The sequence below is a fragment of the Phycodurus eques genome, chromosome 23 (assembly GCF_024500275.1).
Source record: "Phycodurus eques isolate BA_2022a chromosome 23, UOR_Pequ_1.1, whole genome shotgun sequence".
Taxonomy (NCBI): domain Eukaryota; kingdom Metazoa; phylum Chordata; class Actinopteri; order Syngnathiformes; family Syngnathidae; genus Phycodurus; species Phycodurus eques.
Genome location: NC_084547.1, coordinates 838450 through 860838, shown reverse-complemented (window position 1 = coordinate 860838; position 22389 = coordinate 838450). Strand labels below are relative to the sequence as shown.

The 22389-nt window shown below is 40.6% G+C and overlaps 1 protein-coding gene across 23 annotated transcripts in view; it reads left to right on the top strand.

Moving 5' to 3' along the window:
* LOC133398016 (receptor-type tyrosine-protein phosphatase delta-like) overlaps positions 1-22389 on the top strand; it is a 100596-nt gene that overhangs the window by 44415 nt on the left and 33792 nt on the right. For 12 of the 23 annotated variants that reach the window (XM_061669555.1, XM_061669558.1, XM_061669553.1 and 9 more), the window contains exons 3-7: positions 818-963; positions 4708-4849; positions 18252-18440; positions 19406-19414; positions 19952-19969. In XM_061669555.1, the coding sequence (XP_061525539.1) occupies positions 818-963; positions 4708-4849; positions 18252-18440; positions 19406-19414; positions 19952-19969 (504 nt within the window). The remainder of the gene's footprint in view (positions 1-817; positions 964-4707; positions 4850-18251; positions 18441-19405; positions 19415-19951; positions 19970-22389) is intronic. The other 11 variants (XM_061669560.1, XM_061669559.1, XM_061669578.1 and 8 more) reach the window with 2 other exon arrangements.

The following is a 22389-nucleotide window of genomic DNA, read 5'->3' as shown; positions in this document are numbered from 1 at the left end:
TTGCTTTCTTTTTGCCATAATTGTCTTACTCCTGTGAAGAAAGTCGTTGAAGTGATTCAATTTTGATTGTGTGTATAGTTTGTATTTGATTGACTGGATTTCAATGTTGTTATTAGTTTGCTTTTGAATAAAATGCCCCTCCCCCCTAAGTGCAGTTCAGTTGTATTTAACTTTTTGTGTGTGCGTGTATTTAATCTTTTTAAAACTTTTATTGAGGTACAATTTTGACTTAACTGTTTTTTTTTGTGCGATACATTTTAATGTAATAAATATTTAAGTCATTTTTTTTTCTATTTAAATGTTCAAACTACGCATAATGTTGCAGTGGCTTAAAATAATATTCGACATACATTTTAAGAATAAAACAACTTGTCTTGTTTTTTACTCCGTTATTATTTTTCATGTTGTACTCGGCGTAAAAAGTTTGAGAACCACTATTTTTGAGAATGTTGTCGGTCAAATTGACGCATTTTATATCAAAAAAAATAAATATTTAAAGCTGATTTTCAGTGCGAAACTACTGCTTAGATACATCATTTGTGGTAAAGAATACATTGACATTTCATGTGTTTTCCAGTTGAGTTAAACATTTTTCCCCCCCTCCATTTCTGACACTTTTGGATCATGTGACAAGACCGCCGTTACTGAGAAACAACTTAAAAGGATGTTCATGTTTGTAAGAGACATACAGCGGGAACAAAATGATTGTTTGGAGGATGACGCTACCGCTCCGAAGTTTGCGAAACGATTTGTTTCCTTGCGCGTTTGTCCCCGTACTTAACACGGCGTCTTCTTTTTTTCTTGCCTCCCGCTGCAGCGCCGCCAAAGTTTTTACGGACGCCCAACGACCAGACGGGCGTGCAGGGCGGCGTGGCCTCCTTCATCTGCCAGGCCACGGGCGACCCGCGGCCCAAGATCGTGTGGAACAAGAAGGGGAAGAAAGTGAGCAACCAGCGATTCGAGGTATTAGGTCTATTGTTCTGATGTAAAATGCTCGCTGACAAACACCTGCACTGCTTTTGGGCTGCTGCACACGCACGCACGCACAAACGTGAATCCATCGCACGAAGCTGCCATGTGGAGGGAAAAGTGCATCCAAAAGAGTAATCGAAACGTTTATATTAAAAAAAAAAAAAAAAAAAAAAAAAAAAGCTGTCACTCACCCCCCCCCCCCCCCCAAAAAAAGCATTTGGAAATACTTGCACAAAATGTTCGACGTTCAATTCGATGGGTTACACCATTGGCGTCAATGTCACCTGGCACCAGACTAAAATACATGAAAAAAATAAATAAAAAAAGTGACAAATATTGTCTTTAACTTATAGATAGTAGTTAAATATGTTCGTGTTATTTTACTTTATTACATTTAGTTTTTTAAGTCATAGGGTCCATCATATGCTTGCACCCAACAAACGATGTTTAAAAACGTTTAAATTAAAAAACAAAAAAAAACACCTTAAAATTTGATTTAATTGCATTTTATTTTATTATTATTATTATAAGTTATTTTTTTGTTTTCTATCATTTGTTTCATTACATTAAAAAAGACATTTTATTTTAAGACAGCAAACATATCCTAAATACAAGCATTTGTGTAATATGTATACATTAATTCCTCGCTTATCGCTGGGGTTAGGTTCCAGACCAATCCACGAAGTTAGCGACCATTTTTAAAAGTGATTTATACATATTTTGAAGCTGTATGAACATCCCTGGACACTTATTAATCTTCCCCACACTCCCATTCACCTAATCAATACTTTCCATACTTGACTTAAATAACTCCTAAACATACAGTAGTCATACTGTACACTATGAACATTTTATTCCTTCTTTTGTTACCACTTTGTTTTAGGCTAAGAAGCATTTATTTCACCACCCCAAACAATTACAGCATACACTAAAAATCCCACGATATGGTGAATAATGCACTATATGAATGTAAAATCAATGCACCGAATCCGTAATAGGCGAACCGCGATAAAGGGGCGGAACACTGTATGTTGAATTTTGTTCTGTTTTCAACTTTTGCTCCGTGGCAGCTTGCACAAAAATGTACACCACGTGGACAAACGCCACCAGATTTGGCCCACTGTCGCTCTATTTTCTTCCACTAGTTCGGTTATAAGGCTTTATGTGATTCGACGTTTGTCCATCTAGCGTACGAGATATCCCCCCCCCCCCCCCCCCCCCGAGCATCCTCATTCTGGCTGAAACCTGAATCGGCACTCCATCCCCATGTGAAACGCGTCACTGCAGAGCTCTGATAAGGCTTGTATTAATTTCCTGCGTCAAGCCTCAGGACTCTGATGCTGTCGCTTGCAATGGCTTTAACATCTTATCCCGAGTGGATCACATGCCGACGTTCATCCTTTAACACAAACATTTCCCTTGCCTCCCGCCACCGCAGGCTTGCAAGCATGGCCGAAGAAATGTTTAAAATTGCATTAAATGAGGCTATCCTTGTTGAGTGCGTGTGTGTACGCTGCTCCCAGCAAGTTTGGGATATTGGGCTTTCGCGTGAAATGCAACCTCACGTTCGGTCATCGTCACCTCGCCTCCTCTCCGGGCCGGACAGGGGAAGCGGCGGTAAAACAGGCCTACGTGCGCTTTTACTCAATGCCAAAAGTGTAAAAATAAGTCCTCAGTCGAGATTTAAACATTTCTACTGAGGTAACAGCTCTAATATCCGTAGGTTGTGTATTCCAGAATACGGGAGCCAGAATAGAAAATGCCTCCAGGTTACGGCAATCGCGTGAGGTTAGTTAATTTAAATGGCATGTATTGTTGGTATTGTCGGCATAACAGCGAAAGCTAATCTTATATTTGCATATGATCTCGCCAAGCGGCATCCTATACAGTACATTCTGATCAAAAGACGGCCAAGTATCGATCCCTGCGGGACTCCGTAAGTGACATTACAACACAATCCTCATTAGTAGTCGGAGATGAAGAAGACCGTTTAAATCTGAATCCCGTAATTCAACCATATCATTTATTGTTCCATTCACCTTGTTATGAACGTGCATAGAAACGTTTTAAGGTCAAATTAAGTTCCCCTGTAAACATATTGCATTTCAGGTTCATACCGTAATTCACCAGCAAGCCCGATATCCTTAAGTTTTTGCGAGTCTTGTATGGGTGAGTGAGTGAATGCATAAAGTTTTATTTGTTCAAAATCAAGTTTTGAGTTATGACGCAGGGCTTTCTAGACATCAGTGAGTACCAAACGTGGAGCATGACTACGCTCTAACCAAACATCGTCCTTGTTTTTGTTTGTTTGTATTTGTGGGCATTCTATCTGTCGTCCTTCCGTCTGCTGCTCAGGCCACCGTTGACTGTTTTGTGCTTAGTCTCTGTCTGACGACCGGTTTTTGGGCCATGCGGAAAAGGACAAAAATTGGGAAGTTAGGAAGCGGAGAACAGCCTTAGAGGAACGAGGGGGGCGGGGGCGGAAAGTGTAATTTTACAAGAATAAATTATGAAATTACCGATGATGGCATTTTGTTGTAAAATAAGTTATTTTTTTTTCATGATAATTATAATTATTATATTATTATAATTATTATTATTATTGGAGTTTTTTTCTTCTTCACAAAAATTCAACTTTATTAATGTAAAAGTCAGTTTTTTCCCCCTGAATATAGCAATAGTAGTAATATCTCAAAGCATTAGTCTTTTTAGTTTTTTCCTAGAAGAAAGTTAACATTGTCATTGACGTTTTATCATGAAAATTTGAGTTTTTAAAAATCTCTCTTATATTTTTTTGTCTTGTAACATCACAGCTTTATTTTCTTCAAAGTGTTATGAAATTCTGAGTCTTGAAAAGAATACAGACTTAAAAAAGAAAAGTTAAAAAAAGAAATTGCAGTAGCATTCCATCTGTATTCGATGGAATAAAGATGGAATGCTACTTTCTAGATGTAATGCTCTTCTAGATTCCATCGAGAAGAAACTTTACTATTATCATAAAATTGACGTTTTAAAGTCATAATCTTACAATTTTCAATAGTTTGAGGATAAGCGGTAAAGAAAATGGATGGCTGGAAGTATTTTAACGTTATGCTCATAAGACTGACTTTTTAATGGTAAAAACGTTTTTTAACATTGTATCACGCAAGACAGCTGGTGGTAAAAAAAAACCCCCAAAAAACCAAACTCCGTCCTCGTGTGATTGCGAAATGTGTTTGCCTCGTGAGATTCTTATTATTGATTTCATTTTTTTGTAATGCAACTTTTGATCGTAAAGAATGATGACACAAAATCTGACTTTGGTCTGATAATCCCGTGGCTTTTCTGGTAAGCGTCCGGTCGTTTTTTTTGTTTGTTTAATTCCTTTTTTCAGCGTGGCCCTCATTCTTCTCCATCCCATTGACGCACTATATTGTGACACATTGTTTCGGAGCGTGTCCAGTGTTAGCTTTAAGAGTGTGGGACGTGTTGCGATTGGCACGGTACACCCTCCAAAATATATGTTCAACTGTACCCATTCTTAAAGTTAGACAATAGTATATTATTTAATTGACTTTTTCTTGTATATTCCCGCACTGTTTTATGCTTAAGAATACTGCGAGACTGTCACACTGTCGCCATCAATTGTCCCGACTGTGTGTTCCATGTGCGGAAGACGGTGGTCCCGCATTTGTTGTGCCTTTCCCCCCCGCGCCCCAATTCTCCTTTAACACACCGTGTCTCTCGCACCTGCAGGTGATCGAGTTCGACGACGGCTCCGGCTCGGTGCTGCGAATCCAGCCGCTGCGCACACCGCGTGACGAGGCCATATACGAGTGCGTGGCCTCCAACAGCGTCGGGGAGACCAGCGCCACCACCCGGCTCACCGTTTTACGTGGTACGTCCCCACTTTGGAAACGGTTTGTAGCAGCAGCGATTTTGACAGTATCCACTGGTACGCGTTCACCGCCATTGATGACTTTATACGTCAAGTACGTTTTTCGTAGGGTAAGCTTGGAAGAGGGTCTCGCCCAGCTTGACAGTGAATATCAACTTTGTAAAACACTGTAATGACAAACAGCCCTGTAGATGGCGGCGTGGCTTCGCTTTGGAGCAGAAGATAAAGATTAGGGTATGAACGATCGGCTTGTCATGTCGATTTTGAAGAAGAGAAATGCCAACACGTTGGAAGTCGGACAAGTTTAGGCGTCTCACACTAGAACAGAGTACGTATATGGATGGTATAAACAGAGTATGTGTCGCGGTAGGGAGAAGAAAGTGTGTTTCATGATGGTGAGAAAAGATTATGCAGTTCATGGAGCAAATGGCAAACAGCATGTAAAAAAATGCAAATGCTGTTCAACTCGAGCCAGGCGCTGAGTCGGGCATCACTCACGACATGTCTCATTGCATCTGTAAATAAATTATTATTTTGCCATCAAATCAATATTCCCTATTGAAATGAATTAAAATGCCTTTAATCCATTCCAGCCGTCCCCCCCAAATCTTTTTTTAACATGTTTTCAATGAAGAAAAATAACACTGTCCCAAGTCACAACAACAACAGCTGTAATATTGTTTCGTGTAGTGTGCCTTTAAGTCATTCAATGACTTCAATGACTGATTTTTCAAGTACCAGACTATTGTATCTACGCATAACGTGTGTTAAAGAATAGACTCCCTTCTTTCGGCTGGAAAAAAAGTTTGATTCCCCCTTTTTCCATTCTTTAGTAATCAGCAGTAAAATAGACTGCAGGTAGGTTTTACTATATTCGGCTGTTTCTCCCAGAAATTAGAGATTGGAATTTTTCTTGAAACTAAATGATATGAAGCATACCGTGACTTTCATGCAAATGTCTTTTGCTTTTGTGACACCGCTAACGTCTTTGCAAGGGTTTTATTTTTATTCCATCAGCCGATAAAACAACATTTAGGGATGGCTTTTGATAGCAAAAATAATAATGTATTTACCAATGCACTCACCATGTGGCTACTCACCGGATGTCACGTCAGTCATGGACTCGCGTTGTTTAAAAGGGACATCATATTTGGCGAACGTGGTCTGCGTCATACGGCCAAGATCTCTGTTTTCCTTTGTCACATTTATGACTGTGACAACTACCATAACACATAACATAATTTATTATGTATAATGCACACCCCACCCCCCCAAAATAAATTGTCAAAAGTCGATAGTGCGCATTATACATAGGTATAGGGGAACATGGGGGGGGGGGACTTGCACATTTTATAAATGTATTCCGCCTTCGAGAGGTTATGAAACAGCTGTACACTTTAATGCCACCACCACCTAGTGGTGATGAAAAAGGTGCAGCCTCCACTTTCATTCCAATATGACAGGAGTACGTATGACGGAATATATATACAGTTGTGCTGATAAGTTTAGATACCCTTGCAGAATTTGTGATTTATTTTTTTAAATATGACTGTTGACTGAACAGCAACCATCATTAATTTCTTTCTGGTTATGTTGTTTAATGATAATGCTTTTCTGAAATGCTTGACCATTTAATTTGAATCCTATTAAAATAAAATTCAATGTGTTTCACCTGGCCCTTCATGTTTTCTTGAAAGAATTGTACGCATCTTACAAATTCTGCCTGGGTAATCAAACATATGAGCACAACTGTGTGTTTTCCATTTACTAAATAAAAGTCGGGCTGTGAATTTCAATATAAGAGCAAGTAAATAAAAAAGTATTACGTGTTCAAATAAAGTGCTTAACTTCAGAACAATTATTTGAAAAAACTAACAAAATACAGAGATTACGTCATGTTTTGATCATATGGGTAGAAGCAAAATCATGCATTGTAAAAATGCAATGTACATAGAAGGGTCTTCCAGAATTTTTAGGTCAACTTTGGGGGTGCGTATTATACATGGGTGTGCATTGAACATTGCAATGTAAAAGATGTGTTAACACGTGGCCCAGTGAGTGACATCAGGAACTAGACGCGAGTGTTTTGATTTTGTACTTGTGTTGTCATGTTTCGCGTTCGTAAAGTGGAGCGAAAAATAACAAACACCCAGGGGCTGCTGTCAGCCACAGCTCACGTCTAGACCCTCACAAGGCTTCACTGTATGCTGCTTTCACTTGTTGCGCAACGTGATAAGTCCATTAGCCGTTTCGCCGCATAAGTTTCTTCCGGATTTTGAGTCATTTGCATACATCCTGACACAATAATTAAGATGAAAGTTAAATTATGCAAATAGACGTCTGTTCCTTCGCCGGCGGCTGTTTTTACTGCTTTCAAATTAGCCGTGCTGTGACTGGACCGTGTGGAGCGAGCCAAGACTGGCGCTTTTATGTAGTGAAATGATAAAAATGTCCCCTGCCAAGTGTCAGTGTGGGTATGGAATGAGGTTAAAGTGCGTAACCAAACCCCTGATTGATCGATTAGTCTCATCAACGTTTGTCGATGTAGTGAAAGTAGGCTCCGGCGACTAGTTAAGTCAGTCTATATTTGTATTCGTGAAGAAAAGTGATGTTAAGGCCACCTGCCAAGTCGGGTTATGAAATCACGCCTAACCAACCTCTGCTTGATTATTGAGCCTGTCTCAATAATTCTGTCCAAATAGTGAAAGCGTATATATGCTAAGCTAATGCACGGTACACACATAATGATAATTGTGGCTTTTTTTTTTTTTTGGTCTCATTTTTGCCCCTTCCCGATCAAAGGTGACAGATTCCAGACGATCTTATGTCTAAGATGATATCGTGGTCTCAGGTGTGTTAAGAGTGAATTTGCACTCTCCGGAAACATCGGCACAGCATAACCGGAAGTGTTTATTCTTTTCTGTTTTTGTTAGATCACGTGAGCTGTCTTCCTTGGAAGACTAGATTAGCAGCGGAAAAGAATATTTTTTTGTGTGTGATGGTTTGTGTTGAGATTCTCAGAGCACACCACACACAATAACTGTTAAATGTCAGATTTTTTTGTATCTTCGTGTGTGGGGTTGGTAACAGATATTTGAAGATTTGAAGATTCTCGAACACTAACTCTTTTTTTGGGTTTTTTCTTTATTCTTTTTGGAGGGAAAAACGCTTCGAGGAGTTACACTGTACTACCCTTCCCCTACCCTAACCCAAAAAAGGAAAAAAATTGTCAAGGTCAGCCATTTCGTTTGTATCTTAAAAATGACTTTAATGGAGTTGGGTGGCTTGCGAGAGAGGCCGCCTGAGTGAAGTGCGCTCCATTTTGTGCCACAATTACACACGGCGTCGAATGAGAGGCGGCTGCGTCTGCGTCTACCCTCCCGCCATCAGCAGCTTATCTCCAAGGCGAGCCAACGAAAGGCCGACCGGGAGAGAAAGGTGCCACATCCACAATGCATAATATTTCGCACATTTCACACACACAGATAGAACGCGCTAAAGCTACCCCTGCCGCCTACTAGCATTAGCATCTTTATTGCCATTTCCATTTTCCCCATCACTGTTGCACAGAAGAGAACAAGAACTGGAGCAATCTGTTGCGGCTTTGTCATTTCCGTGCGCTTGAACCCAAATCTCGTATAAAATACAGATGCCGTGGCTTGAGCTAACAACTATTTTGGACTTTTTCTGCAGGGAAAACAAAATTGCCAAATAATGCGAGAAACCAGTCAGATTGGATCCGCGCATCGTTTCTCAAGGAACTGCGATTTCTATTGATGTTAAAAGAAAAGTAAATCCATCAAGGAGCGAAAACAATCCCCCAAAAAAGAAAAGATTACATTTTACTGATTTAAAAAAATGAAATAAAACAATTTAAAAAATCAATCAAGGAAGTAAAATGTGAACTAAAAATATATATATTTATATATATATGATTTAAAACGTAAAAATAAAAACTATAATTCCTAAAATGACTTGTCTACTATTAAAAATGAGGAAAAATGAGAAAAGAAAAGTCCAAAAGGGAAGAAAAAAATAAAATAACTGAAGATATCACATCATAACAGCATATCAATAATTAAAAAAAGAAAAAATGTGAATATTATTATTCTCAGTAGTAGTTGTAGTACTTTATTATAATGTTAATATATTATTATTTTTTATCTAAAGAACTGGGAAAATGAATGTAAAAAAAATCAAAGGACATAAAATAATTAAAACAAAGAAAAGTGAATTTAAAGAAGTAAAAAAAAAAAAAGGAAATTAAACTTTTTATAAATTAATTAATAATGAACAACAAATCCTAAAGAGGAACAAAAAAGAACCACAAGAATCTAAAAAAGAAAGTGATGAAATTTAAAACAAAAAGAATGTACGTATTTACACAAACTCAACAAACAAACACGGCAAAAAGAAACATCCCCTGAGGTCCCATTTCTGAGCTCACTGCGGTTCCGGCAGAATGATGTGTGCATTGGGCTGTTGGAGTTCATGATTCAGGCATGATTAAGGATTTATATTGCATCCTCATAGCCCCATTATGCTGTCAACAGGCATTTCCTGCCTGCACGCACACACCGAATGCAACAAACTTACGCCGCTGTGTACAAGTCGGCAGTGAGAGCGGAAAATGAGAAGCCGCTCTCCTGTGACGGAAAAAACGGAAAGCATCAATTCCATTTTGCCAGTGAAGGGTGAGTTTGGGGAGGGGTAGGTAGGAGGGGGGTGGGGGGGGGGGGGGGGCTGACGAGAACGGGGGTGGCATTTTAAGGACGATGCCGCAGAAAAAAAAGCTCTGAGACGGATCATTCTACGTACAATGGACGGAGCGGCTACATGATTGGCCATTATTCCGAGACAATGAGCGCTCTTTTGTCACTATTTACCAAGCCAGAATACTAAAGGCAATCTCGTTTGTATCCTGTAAAGACTTAACAAGATGCAGCACCTTGTCGTCAAACGTGCATTCTCAGAAAACTTACCACAGATGCTTGCTTAACTGGCAAAAATATGCAATTGCATCGTTGACAAGTGGAGGCCAGAAAAAAAAAAAAAAAAAAACTTATCAAAATATTTAAAAAAAAGAAGGATCCAGCAAGTCCAAAACCAAAATAATAAATTTTAAGTAAAAACTATTTCAAACAAAACTAAAACTGAACTAAAAAAGTCTAAATAGTGCATTTTTAAAAATTAAAAGTGTGAAAGGAACAAAAAATAAAATCAAACACAAACTGAAAAATAGAAATGATGAACAAAATAGGAAAGTATTTTTTAAGAGGTGTGTTTAACTCAAACCAATTTATTAAAAGTATGATCTCAGAAGTCAAAAAAGCAACTTCTGCATTCAGCAAGCGAGGTAAAAGAGAGGCAGAGCCCTACGGCAGGAGACTGGCACAAAGCAACCGTCAGAACTTTAAAGGTCTACAGTGGCTTTTGTTTTATACAAGATGTCTTCAAGAGCTACCAATGACGATAATATCCCATGTCGAGGTTTTGTTTGTGTCTACATATATCATATTTGTATAAATAAATGTTATTACATATATTGAAGAACAAACTATTTTCGAAAGTTTGCAACAAGAAAACCTAAGAATAAAATAAGCAACCAAACAGAAGACGAATAATGTTTTAAATGGAACTCAAATCAATCCCTAAAGGAAACAAAAAGTTAAGTATAACTGGGGGAAAAAAATCAGTAAACTTAGATGTATACACTTTGAATGAAAAATCAGGGGAAACCTTTTTTTATTATTATTAATAACGAGAAACAATTTAAAAACATCACAGAGGGAAGGAAAAAAAAACAAATCTAAAAAGGTACTTCAAAATATATATGCATGTTCTTTTGGAAAAAAATACTACTAAAAAGAATTGCTTCTCAAATACCGTCTTCATCCAAACTCGGCTTGGTCGTTCGTCGCCAAACTGGACAAGTTAGTCATTACTGTAATTAAAAAGATGGAGACCTGCTGTCTCTGCGGAAACTGATCTCCTCGCTGGGAGAAAAGGTGGGGGCAGGGGGGAGACACCTCTTTGAATATTACGTGGTAAATCACGGCGGCCCAATCAGTATCTGTAAGCTACGCCGATTGATTTACGACCGAGCGGCTGCCCGGCGAGATTGATGTCAGACTTCACAATCGTCTTCCCAGTCGCTGGGAAACAAACATCTGCCGGAACCACAAAGGCTTCAACACCGCGAATAAGCCGGCCCACGTCGCCACGACTATTCGCGTTGAATCGAGAAGCCAAGGCGCTTGCCTTGTTAGCAAGAGCTAATAACTATTGGCAAAACAAAAAACACAAAAAACAAGGAAATTATCCAGTTTAGTTCTTGGTAAAAAAAAAAAAAAAAAAAAAAAAAAAACAAATGTACAACAAATAATCTGGTTAAAAAATTATTTACATATCGTATCATGACAAGCATAAGAATTACATGTTCTTCCACTAAATGGCAGAAGGTATAATTAAATTCTTTCGACTACCTACTGCGACACATACCTTTTTTTTTTAACCATACATACTGTATATACATAATCTGTTGGAGTGTTGCCTAAATTTGACAGATGTCCAACGTGTTGGCATTTCCCTCCCTCATAATTGCCGTGACAAGCCGAGATTCACACCTAATCTTTCTCTTCTACTCAAAAGCTGTGTTGATCTAAAATATACAAGCCATGCGATGCCGCCACCTGCAGGGATCCTTCAGTCATTACAGAAGTTTGCAAACCTGAATTTCACCAGTTGAAAAATGTACTTGACAAATATATTTGTCGGCGGCGATAAACGGTTGGCTTCCACTTTTACGAATTTGAACGTGCCACTGCAATGAATGAGTTAATAAGGATTCAAGGACTTTTTATTGTCGCCACTCTTTATACCTTTATATATATATATATATATATATATATATATATATATATATATAGTAATGCATTTTGTTCTCTTTCGAGCAGGCACATAAATAGACCAACATGAATAAAGAACAAATATTTCTAGAATAACAAAGAAGAGCCATGTACACAGTGCTGTAGTTCAGTATCTTAGTTGCATGTCATGTCTTAGTTTGACATGATCTTGTAAATGTTGATTAACTAATAGGTTTGTGTCATTGTTTTACTAGTCAAAATTTTTTTGCCACGTTTGTTTGGTTTTATGATCAAATATGTGCTTTGACTCAATAAATGTTGGGACAAGGATCCACTACAGGCTGCGTTTTTGGCCTTTCGCCGCTCAGATCCCACGAATTGAGGTTATTATTTTTGGTTTGGGTGATTTGTTTGCGCTCGGGTTCTTTTCAGCCCGGGCCTAGTGCGGTTTGTGAACGGTATCGCAGCACGAATTCAGCACAGTTGTCATGCCGCTGCCAAGTGAAGAAGCAGAAGCAGTGACTAAATAACGCCTCCAGGTACGGATAGAAGCCAGTGCTGTTTGGTTACACATGTTGTCCAGTCGGGAATCAGATTAAAGAGCTTCTGCAGCCCAAATAGGACCCCTGGGGGAGCAGCTCTGGGAAGATGCCGCTTAAGTAATCCAATAAGAGGGAACAAAATGCTCAGCGCCGCGCTCTAATAAAGCACACGCTAGTGTGGCGACAATTCAACCTTGAACCGCGGAGGGGGGTGAGCTGTTCAATATGTTCCAAAAAGCTCAACAAAGACTATACCCTGAGTTACTTTGCGCTTTGAGTCAACAGGTGTAAAAGTTGCTAATGAATATTGCTGCAAATGTGCCACAGTTGGCTCAGCTAGCTAATTCCAATTTGCTGTAATCGAGTGTTCGGGGGAACAGGTCCGCTCTTAGCCTAAGTGCTATTACGCCTCGGCAGTTTAGGGCCTTCTAAAAGCTACTTTGGTGATTTCCTTAACAGATATGATGTCTTTTTTCTTTTGGGGACGATGGCGACATCTTAACTTGGGAATGCGTTCTGTAAGAAAAAACAAATATCTCCGGCTGTTCTTCCTGGAAGCCATTTTACATCCAGAGAAATCGCACGACACACCACCGAAAAGTAGGAATGCCGCGATAATTCGGAGCAAATAAATGTCGCCACAAAATGGCATAGTGTGAAATGTGGGTTTGCTGAATTGAGCACAAAGCCAGTAGACTCGCAGGAAACCAGGACTTTATTCTGTTGTATGAATGGCAACAGGTGGAGACGCAGTTTGTTGCGCCTTTCACGATACATTCGCTGGCATAGATAGAAGAACAAAAGCTATATTTGTCGATATTAAATACAAATTTGGGGACAAACGTATTCGTTAAGAAAGCAATGCGATTGCTAGCAATAAAAATTGTATATATTTTTTCATTTTTATATTTCAAGTTCCTTTTTCAGATTTATTTCTGTTATTTTATGTATCTCCATTTTAAAATGTATTTATTCTTTTATATGTTTGACCTTGATTTTTAGGCCCTTGGTTTCTTTTCACTTTTATCTTTTTACTTGCTTCCTTTTTTTTGAGGGATTTTGTTCTGTTTGTTTTCAAAAATGCTAAGGTTCGACAGACAAAATAAAGGCTACAATGCGAGACGTAAATTCCACGTCGGACTCTCTTTGCCATCTTTTGAGGTCACGGCTCGGGGCAACGTATCATCAGGCAGAGCCAAGCACCTGCTATATACGTATCCAAGTTGACTGGAAGAAAACCTCCCCGCTGTGGACATTTTAATATTTGATAGGTCTGAAAAGCTTTCTCGGGGACCCATCATTCATGCATGCTAGCTTCCCACAAGAAAGAGGCTTCTATTTTGGGAATTTATTTTAGTCCTTTTTTTTTTTTTTGTTATTGCTTCTTCGTATATATATGTAATGGCATCCAGCGAAATAAAAGTCTGGTACCAAACTGTCATGGCTACCAGCAAATCTGTTAGCGAAACAGCTAGCTGTAGTTTTCGGGTGGTGGTTGTGGGGGGACGGGGACGGCAATTACCTTGTAAAATTAAAGACTGGTTGTGCAAAAAGCTGTTCTGTGAGCTGTCAAAGTGAGGAAAGTCCGACAATGAGAAGCTCCTCTATCTGCACGCGGTGTCGGAAACCGGCGTTCCTATTTCATTCTAGGTCGGCTAATGCATTTGCAAGCCATGAAACGAGCCAATTCCAAACGACGTCCTTGTTAGCACTGTGGTACGATTCACTTGATGAGCACTCCAACCCCCTGCCTACATTTTCCCTATCTCCTTTTGGATTTTTGAGCGTGGAAAGCGCTTTGATCAGTGTCCCTCAAGTTGAAGTGATACGCTTCGGCGTGGAAACGGGGGAGAAATTGCTTGCCGCCGTCACACTCGGCGGGTAATGTTTTCTGGACTGCTTTTTGCCTCAGCTTAAATCATATCAGGGGAGGGGCAGAGAGACTCAGATTGATTCCTAAACTGGGCAAGAATAACCTTCAGGGCAGATCGGGGTGGAAAGCAGTCTAAGAATGTAAGAATCCCTAATCCAGCATGGCTGCAAAGAGTTTGCAAACAATACGTCTCGTCACACGCTTTTCTCCAGCAAGTGACCTGCGACAGCCTCTACGGTGGCAAACGGGGGGGATTCTCAACCCACTTAAATACTTCCAACCAATATATATTTTTAAAAAGCCCGCGGGTATTCTCCATGAAGAGCGACCTCCAGCACGGGGTTAAACGTTCCACTATAGTGAAGGAAGAGGGTCAAATACAAGCAGATTCTTTTGCAGCAGCCACGCAACTAAAGTCACAATTTGACCGGCGGGCTTTTTACAGCTTTACTTGGAAAAGAGAGCGAGAGAGTTGCGAAAGCTTAAAATCCAGTGCTTCCTGCTAGAACACCTGTGAAAACACAACTCAATACTCCCAACTCTAGTTTTCATTGCAGATTGGCTATTTACACACACCTGTCAGCGATAAGACACGCAGCTACTACAAATGCACCCAGAGACTTGGGACAAGTGCCAAATAACAACCCGTAACGCTTTCCTTCAGTTCTGACTGCTGGTTTCAGAAATCGATCCCAAGCAACAAGAGGCCAAAAGGTCCGGTTCCTTCGTGTTATGGTCATTTTCCAGGTTTTTCAAACCAGGTTACTAAGGACCAGCGGTGTCCGAATACCCTACCCACCCAAATCAGTCAGCAACATGACAACAACGGCAAACCCACGCTGTTACCATTCTAAACCGCACTATACCACCTACTAATAATTAACCCTGGTTCAAGAGCAACCAAATTAGGGAGTCCAAAATGTTGAGTTCTCAGACTTCGGGCTGGTAGGTTTCAGAAGTGGAATCCCAAGTAGCAAGACGTCCTAGGGCTTCCTTCGCGTCGAGGTCATGTCCAGATTTTTCCGACCTTGTTCAAATCCAGGTTGAGGGTACTTCTACTAGCACCCCTGACTCAGCTGTGTCTCTATTCCCTACCCCCTGAAATCAGTCAGCAGCATGACAACACTGTTGATTTCATTGTGTTACCATTCTAAACTACATTATCCGACACTAAAATCAACTCCGGCTGAAGAGCAACCAAATCACACTGTCCAAAATGTTGAGCGCTCAGAGTTCTGTGATTATTGGTTTCAGAAGTGGGATCCCAAGCATCGAGGCGAAAAAAAGCCCCAAAGTTCCTTTCCATCACCAAGCTAACAGGAGCGGCATGGACGCGGTGATTGAATCAGTTTCTCCGTCAGCTATTTGTCAACAATGCGTAATTCCCGCTGCACCCCGTAGCAATTGAGGCACTTAAACAGCCGCCGTTGTCGTACACGGACGGGAACTGCAAGTTCACCTCCATAGTTTGCGTATGAGTGATCAATCGATATAATCTTCTAATGGCTTGGAGTTTATGTCCAGTGGCCTTCTGTCATCAGCGGGAATCTGCTCGCTGAGGTACTTTTGGAGCCAACGTCCCTTTCACACTTGGCACCATGCACCCATGCGGCCCGATAGCGATGCCGGTGGCTAATGTGTGCAAATTGTCATTGGGGGTCTTTTCATACCAAGCACCAGTGCTCAGCACTTTTATAGAAGATGACTTCAGCATTTCTTTCCCTTCCATCTCATTTAGCGTGGGGAGCCATTGTTGAATATACAGTATGGATGTGTAAAGCAGCAGCTGCCCTTGTCTTAGACTGTCCTTGAGATTGCAGTGCTCAGCGAGCTAGAACTCTGAAGAGGAGGGGGTGGGGGGGCCTGGAGTCCCTGTTAATTTCAGCTTTGACTAACAGCTATTTTATTGTGAGGCTTTTCAAGTCCTACATTTGAAATGATAGCAAACCACCTCACAAGTTTTAGCCCAAGCTAAAGGGAACGTTGCAATCTGATTCCATTTCGGTGTTCGGGGCGGGATTCTGACGCAGTTCTTGTGACGTGCCTGGCTAAACGCACTGCACGCCAGTGAATGTTTAATTTCCATTTATGTATTTATCATCGCCATGGTAATTCACTTTGTGAGGTAGGCGAGGGAGACGTGGCTGCATTGCATGTGCCCCGTCGTTGCCTAGCCTGATGTCATCATTTTGTGGTCAGAGCAGCTCTAAATTACATTTTCGGAGCCAGGACCATCACCATTTGTAGCAGATCATTGGGCCGCTTGGAGGTCTATCAACTTCCTGCTTGGAGGTAAAAATAAGGAAAAATGAAAGCGGCACAGAGCAATGAATGGGCCCTTGCGCCTCCCTTTTAATGGAAAATCCTGGAAATGATCAAACTTTGACACCATGTTCTGCACGCATTAAATGCCATAGGAAAAAAAAAGCTAGACATTTTAGCATCGCCCATCTGTCTTGTATAGCTGCTTCCGATCGGGGCTCATTCGGGCCAATTCCCTCGTTGGAGTTTGCAAAAGTACGAGCCCTGGAATTTGCCCCAAACGGCTGACTTCCAGAGAATTGTTCATGTCTAGTTAAGATAAACATGTCCAAGCATTTCTGTGTCAATTAGTCAAAATCATTGTTCTAATCGTCATATGACTGTATGGTAAACTGCGACCTTGTAAAGACTTTGTTTGTGAATCCAGTCGAGTTTTATTGTGTAGTTTGCCTGGCTTGTCACTTCCAATTGTTATTTTGGACGCAGCGGAAATGCTACTTGCGGCTCGCCTCTGGCTATCGATCGGGTTCACATTTGTCTAACTCTAGCATCAAGTAATTGTGTGTTGAGGCAGACAAGTCCGACCGATACTGTCCGGTGTTGTCTTCACGCTAAACAAACACTGTCCAGAAAGGTTCAGGCAGGGACACCGGAGTTGCTCGGAGAAAAGTTTGCGGTTCACTCTGAAGTCACTCGCTCGTAAACACATTTTTACTTCTCCGAGATTTATCCATCACGCTTGCTCGCCATGCCAAGTACCCAAAAGCATTGTTGGAAGGCGTCCATGATTGTCATTTGGCGGCGTGCAGGCGTGGATGGCGTCTCTGCGAAGCCGCTTTCCAAAGTGACACAAATGCTTCTGAAAAAGATGCCAATTAGCCATATCGCAGGGAGGTAACGGAGCACGTAAACATAATTGCATTTGTAGGACGCTCTGCTCGTTCCGCAGGAAAATGAACAGAGGAATCACAGGGTTTAGCTTTACCCTTTACGATTTTGGGTGTACGGATTATGTACTTTAAAGCCCCAACATATCTCAGTTCCCAAGGGAATAAAGTGCATCCTTGGCTCGCCTGGCAGCAGAAAGCCACCTGCTGTTGTAAGTGAACATCAAAAAGCGCTTGAATTGGAGAGTTGGCGTCTCCATAGTCCCCGCCAGTCTCATTTAGCTTCTTTTTTTTTGTTGTTGTTGTTTTTAAAGGGGAAATTGGCCGTGTTTTCTTCCTTGTTTCTGGGCTGCACTCTAGTGAAATGCTCTTTAATGAAGCTGCTCGAAGAAGATATTTCTGAAGGACTGAAAGCAAACATGGCTGTAGCTTACTAATCATTCGTAAATGGTCGGAATGTTAAACCTCCACGATTTGGAATTAGTGCCGTGACATCCTCCACTAAATAGGAATCATACAGAACTTTGCTCTCGGGTGTTTGATGGGGTTCTGACTCTGCAGGTCGAAAGACCCAACGATTTCCACAAAGTCAGAAGCAAAGAATCAGGGTTTTTGGTTTGGCGTGTAACACTACATACCTTGGCTTTAAGCTCACAGTTAGGTTCAGTAAGGCCACACGATGCAAAACCCAAAACTGTAGCTACGGATTCAATTACATTTTAAAACAAACAAAAAATAGACCGGAATAGAAAACACTTAGCAGTACATTCTCCAATAAATGCAAAAAAATAAAATTGCAATGCAATGTAATGCGACTTAAATATTTTCTTTTTAGGCAAGTGCTTCTCTGCAGGAACTGAACGAAACAGTCAAATGCAAAATGAACAGAAAAATCCAAGTCCATGTACCGTGGCAGCTCTCGTTTTCGTCCCAAGACTTGTCTCACCTGGGAATTGTGTATCTCCCCAGAGGACCAGCTGCCCCCTGGTTTCCCCACCATAGACATGGGCCCGCAGCTCAAAGTGGTGGAGCGAACTCGCACCGCCACAATGCTCTGTGCCGCCAGCGGTAACCCGGACCCGGATATCTCCTGGTTTAAAGACTTCCTTCCCGTCAATACAACCAACAACAACGGGCGCATTAAACAGCTCCGATCAGGTAGGTTTCTTCTCCGTCATGAAAGATGTTCTCGTCGTCCTATAAGTCCCCCTTATTTTAACTTCTCATTTGACTTAATTTTTTTTTTGTAGGTCATGGCTTTTTCGACTATTTCCTGTTCTATTCTAAGTGTACCCCAGTGTGTCCCACTTTGTCTTCTGGTGTTGTCATTAGGCTTTGGGGATTTGTCCCCCCTCATGTTTTGGCTATGACCAGTCTTCTTTTGTCCAAAGGGTTGTTGTTTTTTCCCTTTCGGCTGTGTTGGTACAGTGTGTGTGTGTTTAGTTTTTTGTGAGTCCGTTCTCTTGTTTTTTTTTTTAAGTTGATAACGCTAACTCGCCCAGGAAGTTCTAGGATCTTTTTCTTTTTTTTTGTCTGTGGTATATGGACCTTTATTGGAAATCGGAGTTTAAGAAAGAATAAGGGTCTATATAGCAGTTGCGTCTTCTGTTTTTGTTTTCGTTTGACGTAACCTACACTCTCAGAAAAAAGCGCCTTTAGGGGTACGCCAACTTGTCACCGTGATGCCACCCTCACCTGACACCCTTGGGAACGTATCTGTACCCTTTTTGGCCTTGGTAAATTGACATCAGGAGACAGATGAATAATTCTTTGGAGGTACACTCATCAACATTGATGGCTGCTTTAACACTAGGACTTGTTTCGAAGCTCATTGACTTTCTATGGTACCCCTATTTCTGACAGTGTAACTGAATCCCCTAAACAACTTCTGTTCTGCAGCTTTCATGTGCCAGCGTATGGTAACACGTTTGACCGCCTTGTCTTTTTTTTGTTCCCAAGAGAACTAACTAACCCCACGACCTGATGATGATGATGATCAAAGCATTTAACGACGCCTTGTTAACCAACAGTTTAAGAATATAATCATATTCTTACGCCTATGTCTTTCTTCTCTCTATATGTTGTTTTTTTTTTTTTTTTTTTTTTTTTTTCTTAATCTACAGAATCCTTTGGTAAGTGCTTAGCTCTAAAGCGCACATCACCCTTCCACTAATTCCCATGTTTCCAACAACTATTAAAATGCATGGCATGCATTTTACTAACAGATGAGTTTAGGCATACTACTGTTAATACTACTATGACTACTATTTCAGAGACACTTCCCTCACATACACAGTGTTCACTTCACATGCAGGGACAACCGCTTTCACTGAGCTGACACTTTTTTTTTTTTTAATGGTAAAAATCTAAAAAAAGGGACATATTCAGGAAGCACACAAGTCCTCAAGAGTTTTCCCTTCACTAGACGGTCTTCAGAAGATGTGAAAGTTCCTGTGATTTCGCAATGCTGACTCCTGCACAGAACGTTCTTATTCTCTCTCTTTCTCTCTCCTGTCTCTTTCCTCCAGTTATCTCCTATTTACTGTTTAAATTTTCTTCTTCCAACCCCCCACTCCCCCATCCCCCCCCCCCCCCCCCCTCCAGCCTCTATCTACACGTACTAATGCTTCTTCTTTCTAATCTTATTTGCATTCATATTATCCACCCAGGTGGTACGCCAATAAGAGGTAAGCGTGCTGAACTGACGCTCACGGAATGAAAAAAAAACACAAAAAAAAACACAAAAAAATAAAACAATCCAAAGTTCATTCTTGCTGTCACCGCCATCCGCCCAATCAAATCACTCTCTGTGTTTGTCCTGTTTCTCAGTCGCCACGGCATTCCCGTTTCCTGAGTTGTCCTGTTTCATTGGCTCAATTCCATCCATGCCCCCCCCCCCCCCCCGCCCCCTTTACGTTTCGTTTTCACGTGCCCACTTGTGATATGCTCGCCCTGGCTCCGCCACCACCAACAAAAGCATATCCAATGACAATGATTTTTGTCAAACTCTTCCATTTTTGTTTGCCATATAGCAAATCATGCGTCCCTCTTTTTGTCCAACTAAAACAACCAAGCATTTTTTCCCCCCTTAGCTGTTCTTGCTGTGGAGTCAACGCCCCCTCCCCCCCAAAAAAAAAAATCTTATTTTTTTTCCCATTTCTTCTATTTGCTCTCCTCTCCTGTACCTCTACAAAAAAGCCCAAACAACCACTTTTTTGATAAAGTTTCTACGGTGCTTTTTTACTCTTTCACACCTATTTTTCTGACTTTTCCTGCCTTTTGACTTTTTTCTTTTTTCTTTTTATTTTTTTTTGTCTTCAGGCTTTGGGAAAAACAGTAGAGTCGGACGGAGGGAAGCGGATGCATTGGCTCAATTTTTGGCCATGTTGAGCCGGGGAGCCGCAGCAGTTTGTTTTTGTCTGGTCAATGTGACACCACACTGCTGATCCCATAGTGGATTTTTATGGGTGTCTTTTGAAGCTCCAAAAAAAAAAAAAAAAGAGCAGTGGTTGGTTCTTGTTGGCTCAGGGGCTCGCATTTTGAATTTTGTCCTCTAATACGCTTGTATTTTATTTTTCAGCTAAGGGTTGTCGCAAGGTTGTAAGTTGCGCTGACATACATTTCTTGCCAAGATTTGCATGTCAAAAAAAAACAAAAAAGAAGTTTTGTTCCAGAGGGATATGTGTTGGATTTGCCTTGCATTCTCCTGCAGTTGCTCTTTTTCCACATATGTGAGCAGCAATTTACATTTTTTAATTTTTTTTTATTTTTGCACAAAGCTGCCCTTTTTCGGGAAAAAAAAAAACAAACCAAAAAACAGATGGTATGCGATTTGTGATTGAATATGCTCCAAAAAAAAAAAAAAAAAAAGATTCATTCTGAAAATTTCTTTCTTTCAATTGTCCTTTCTTGTTCTGCTGCTTTTCTTCGACTATAAACCTCTTTTGTTTGATCCATGTCTCCCTAAAGCAGCACCACTCATCCTCCATATTGACCAGTCAAGTTACATGTTGCACACCAGGGCTTGCCCTCGACAGAACTGATTTATTTGCATTGGCATTAGGATGAGTGTCTTTTCATTCAATTCTGTGTAGTTTTGTAAATTTCTTAAAAGGTTACCTGTAGCCAACCTCCAATGTCAAATGCCCCAAAGATCCTATGTTCCAAGTTACTTATTTTTTTCATTGTATATTTTGAGTCTTCAAAACTCACTGAGATTAAAAATGGAGTGTGTGTCTCGGTCAAGACGAGCAGCAAACGTAAAACAGATTTGGCTGTGAACCTCTTTGTTGCAAAGACTCAACTAGAGAGACTTTATAGTGTTTATTGCAGTAATATAGAAAATATTGCCGTGACAGCAACAAAAAAACATTTGTATTGAACCATAATGTTGCGAGGCATCAAACACAGTAATGAAGAATACTGCTAAGCAATGCACACTAAAATCTTTTTTTTTTTTTAATAAATAAATTAAACAATGGGAATGATTGGAAGATTGTTAACAGCAGCCACCTTTGACCCCGGAACAGACTATTGGAATTGCCACTGATGAGACGGCGTGACTCAGGGGTGTCAAACTCGTTTTTGTTGCAGTTTCCCTTAGAGGGTCGGCGTGCCCGCAAAACCGTATTAGGTTTTAACAACTAATCGTATTATACATATACACGACAAATTGATGGATTAGTCGTTCAAGGATGATAGTTTAACTATTGCTGAAGTTACTGTAAAAAGGGGCTTAGTTAAAAAAAAAAAAAAGAAGAAGAAAATTGGGAAATTGTGGTACAGAGTTTAGCAGGAATCATCGGCGTTGACGCACATGATTTGCTTTCGTGGGCCACGTATAAAATGACGTGGCGGGCCGGATCTGGCCCACGGGCCTTGAGTTTGACACCTGACGGCCGTTGGACTTTGGAGGTTCGGCTGCGTACGACTTCTCGAGTCTTGCTTGATGACCACTAGGCTAACTCTAGTCTGCGTTGTGCCTCAGCCAGTGGATCAAACAAATGATTCAAGAAATTTGAGTCATTCCTTCAAGATTTAGACATTAGGAGAGCTGCTTAAAGAAACAAAACAAAACAAAACAAAACAAAACCAAACAACAAGATGA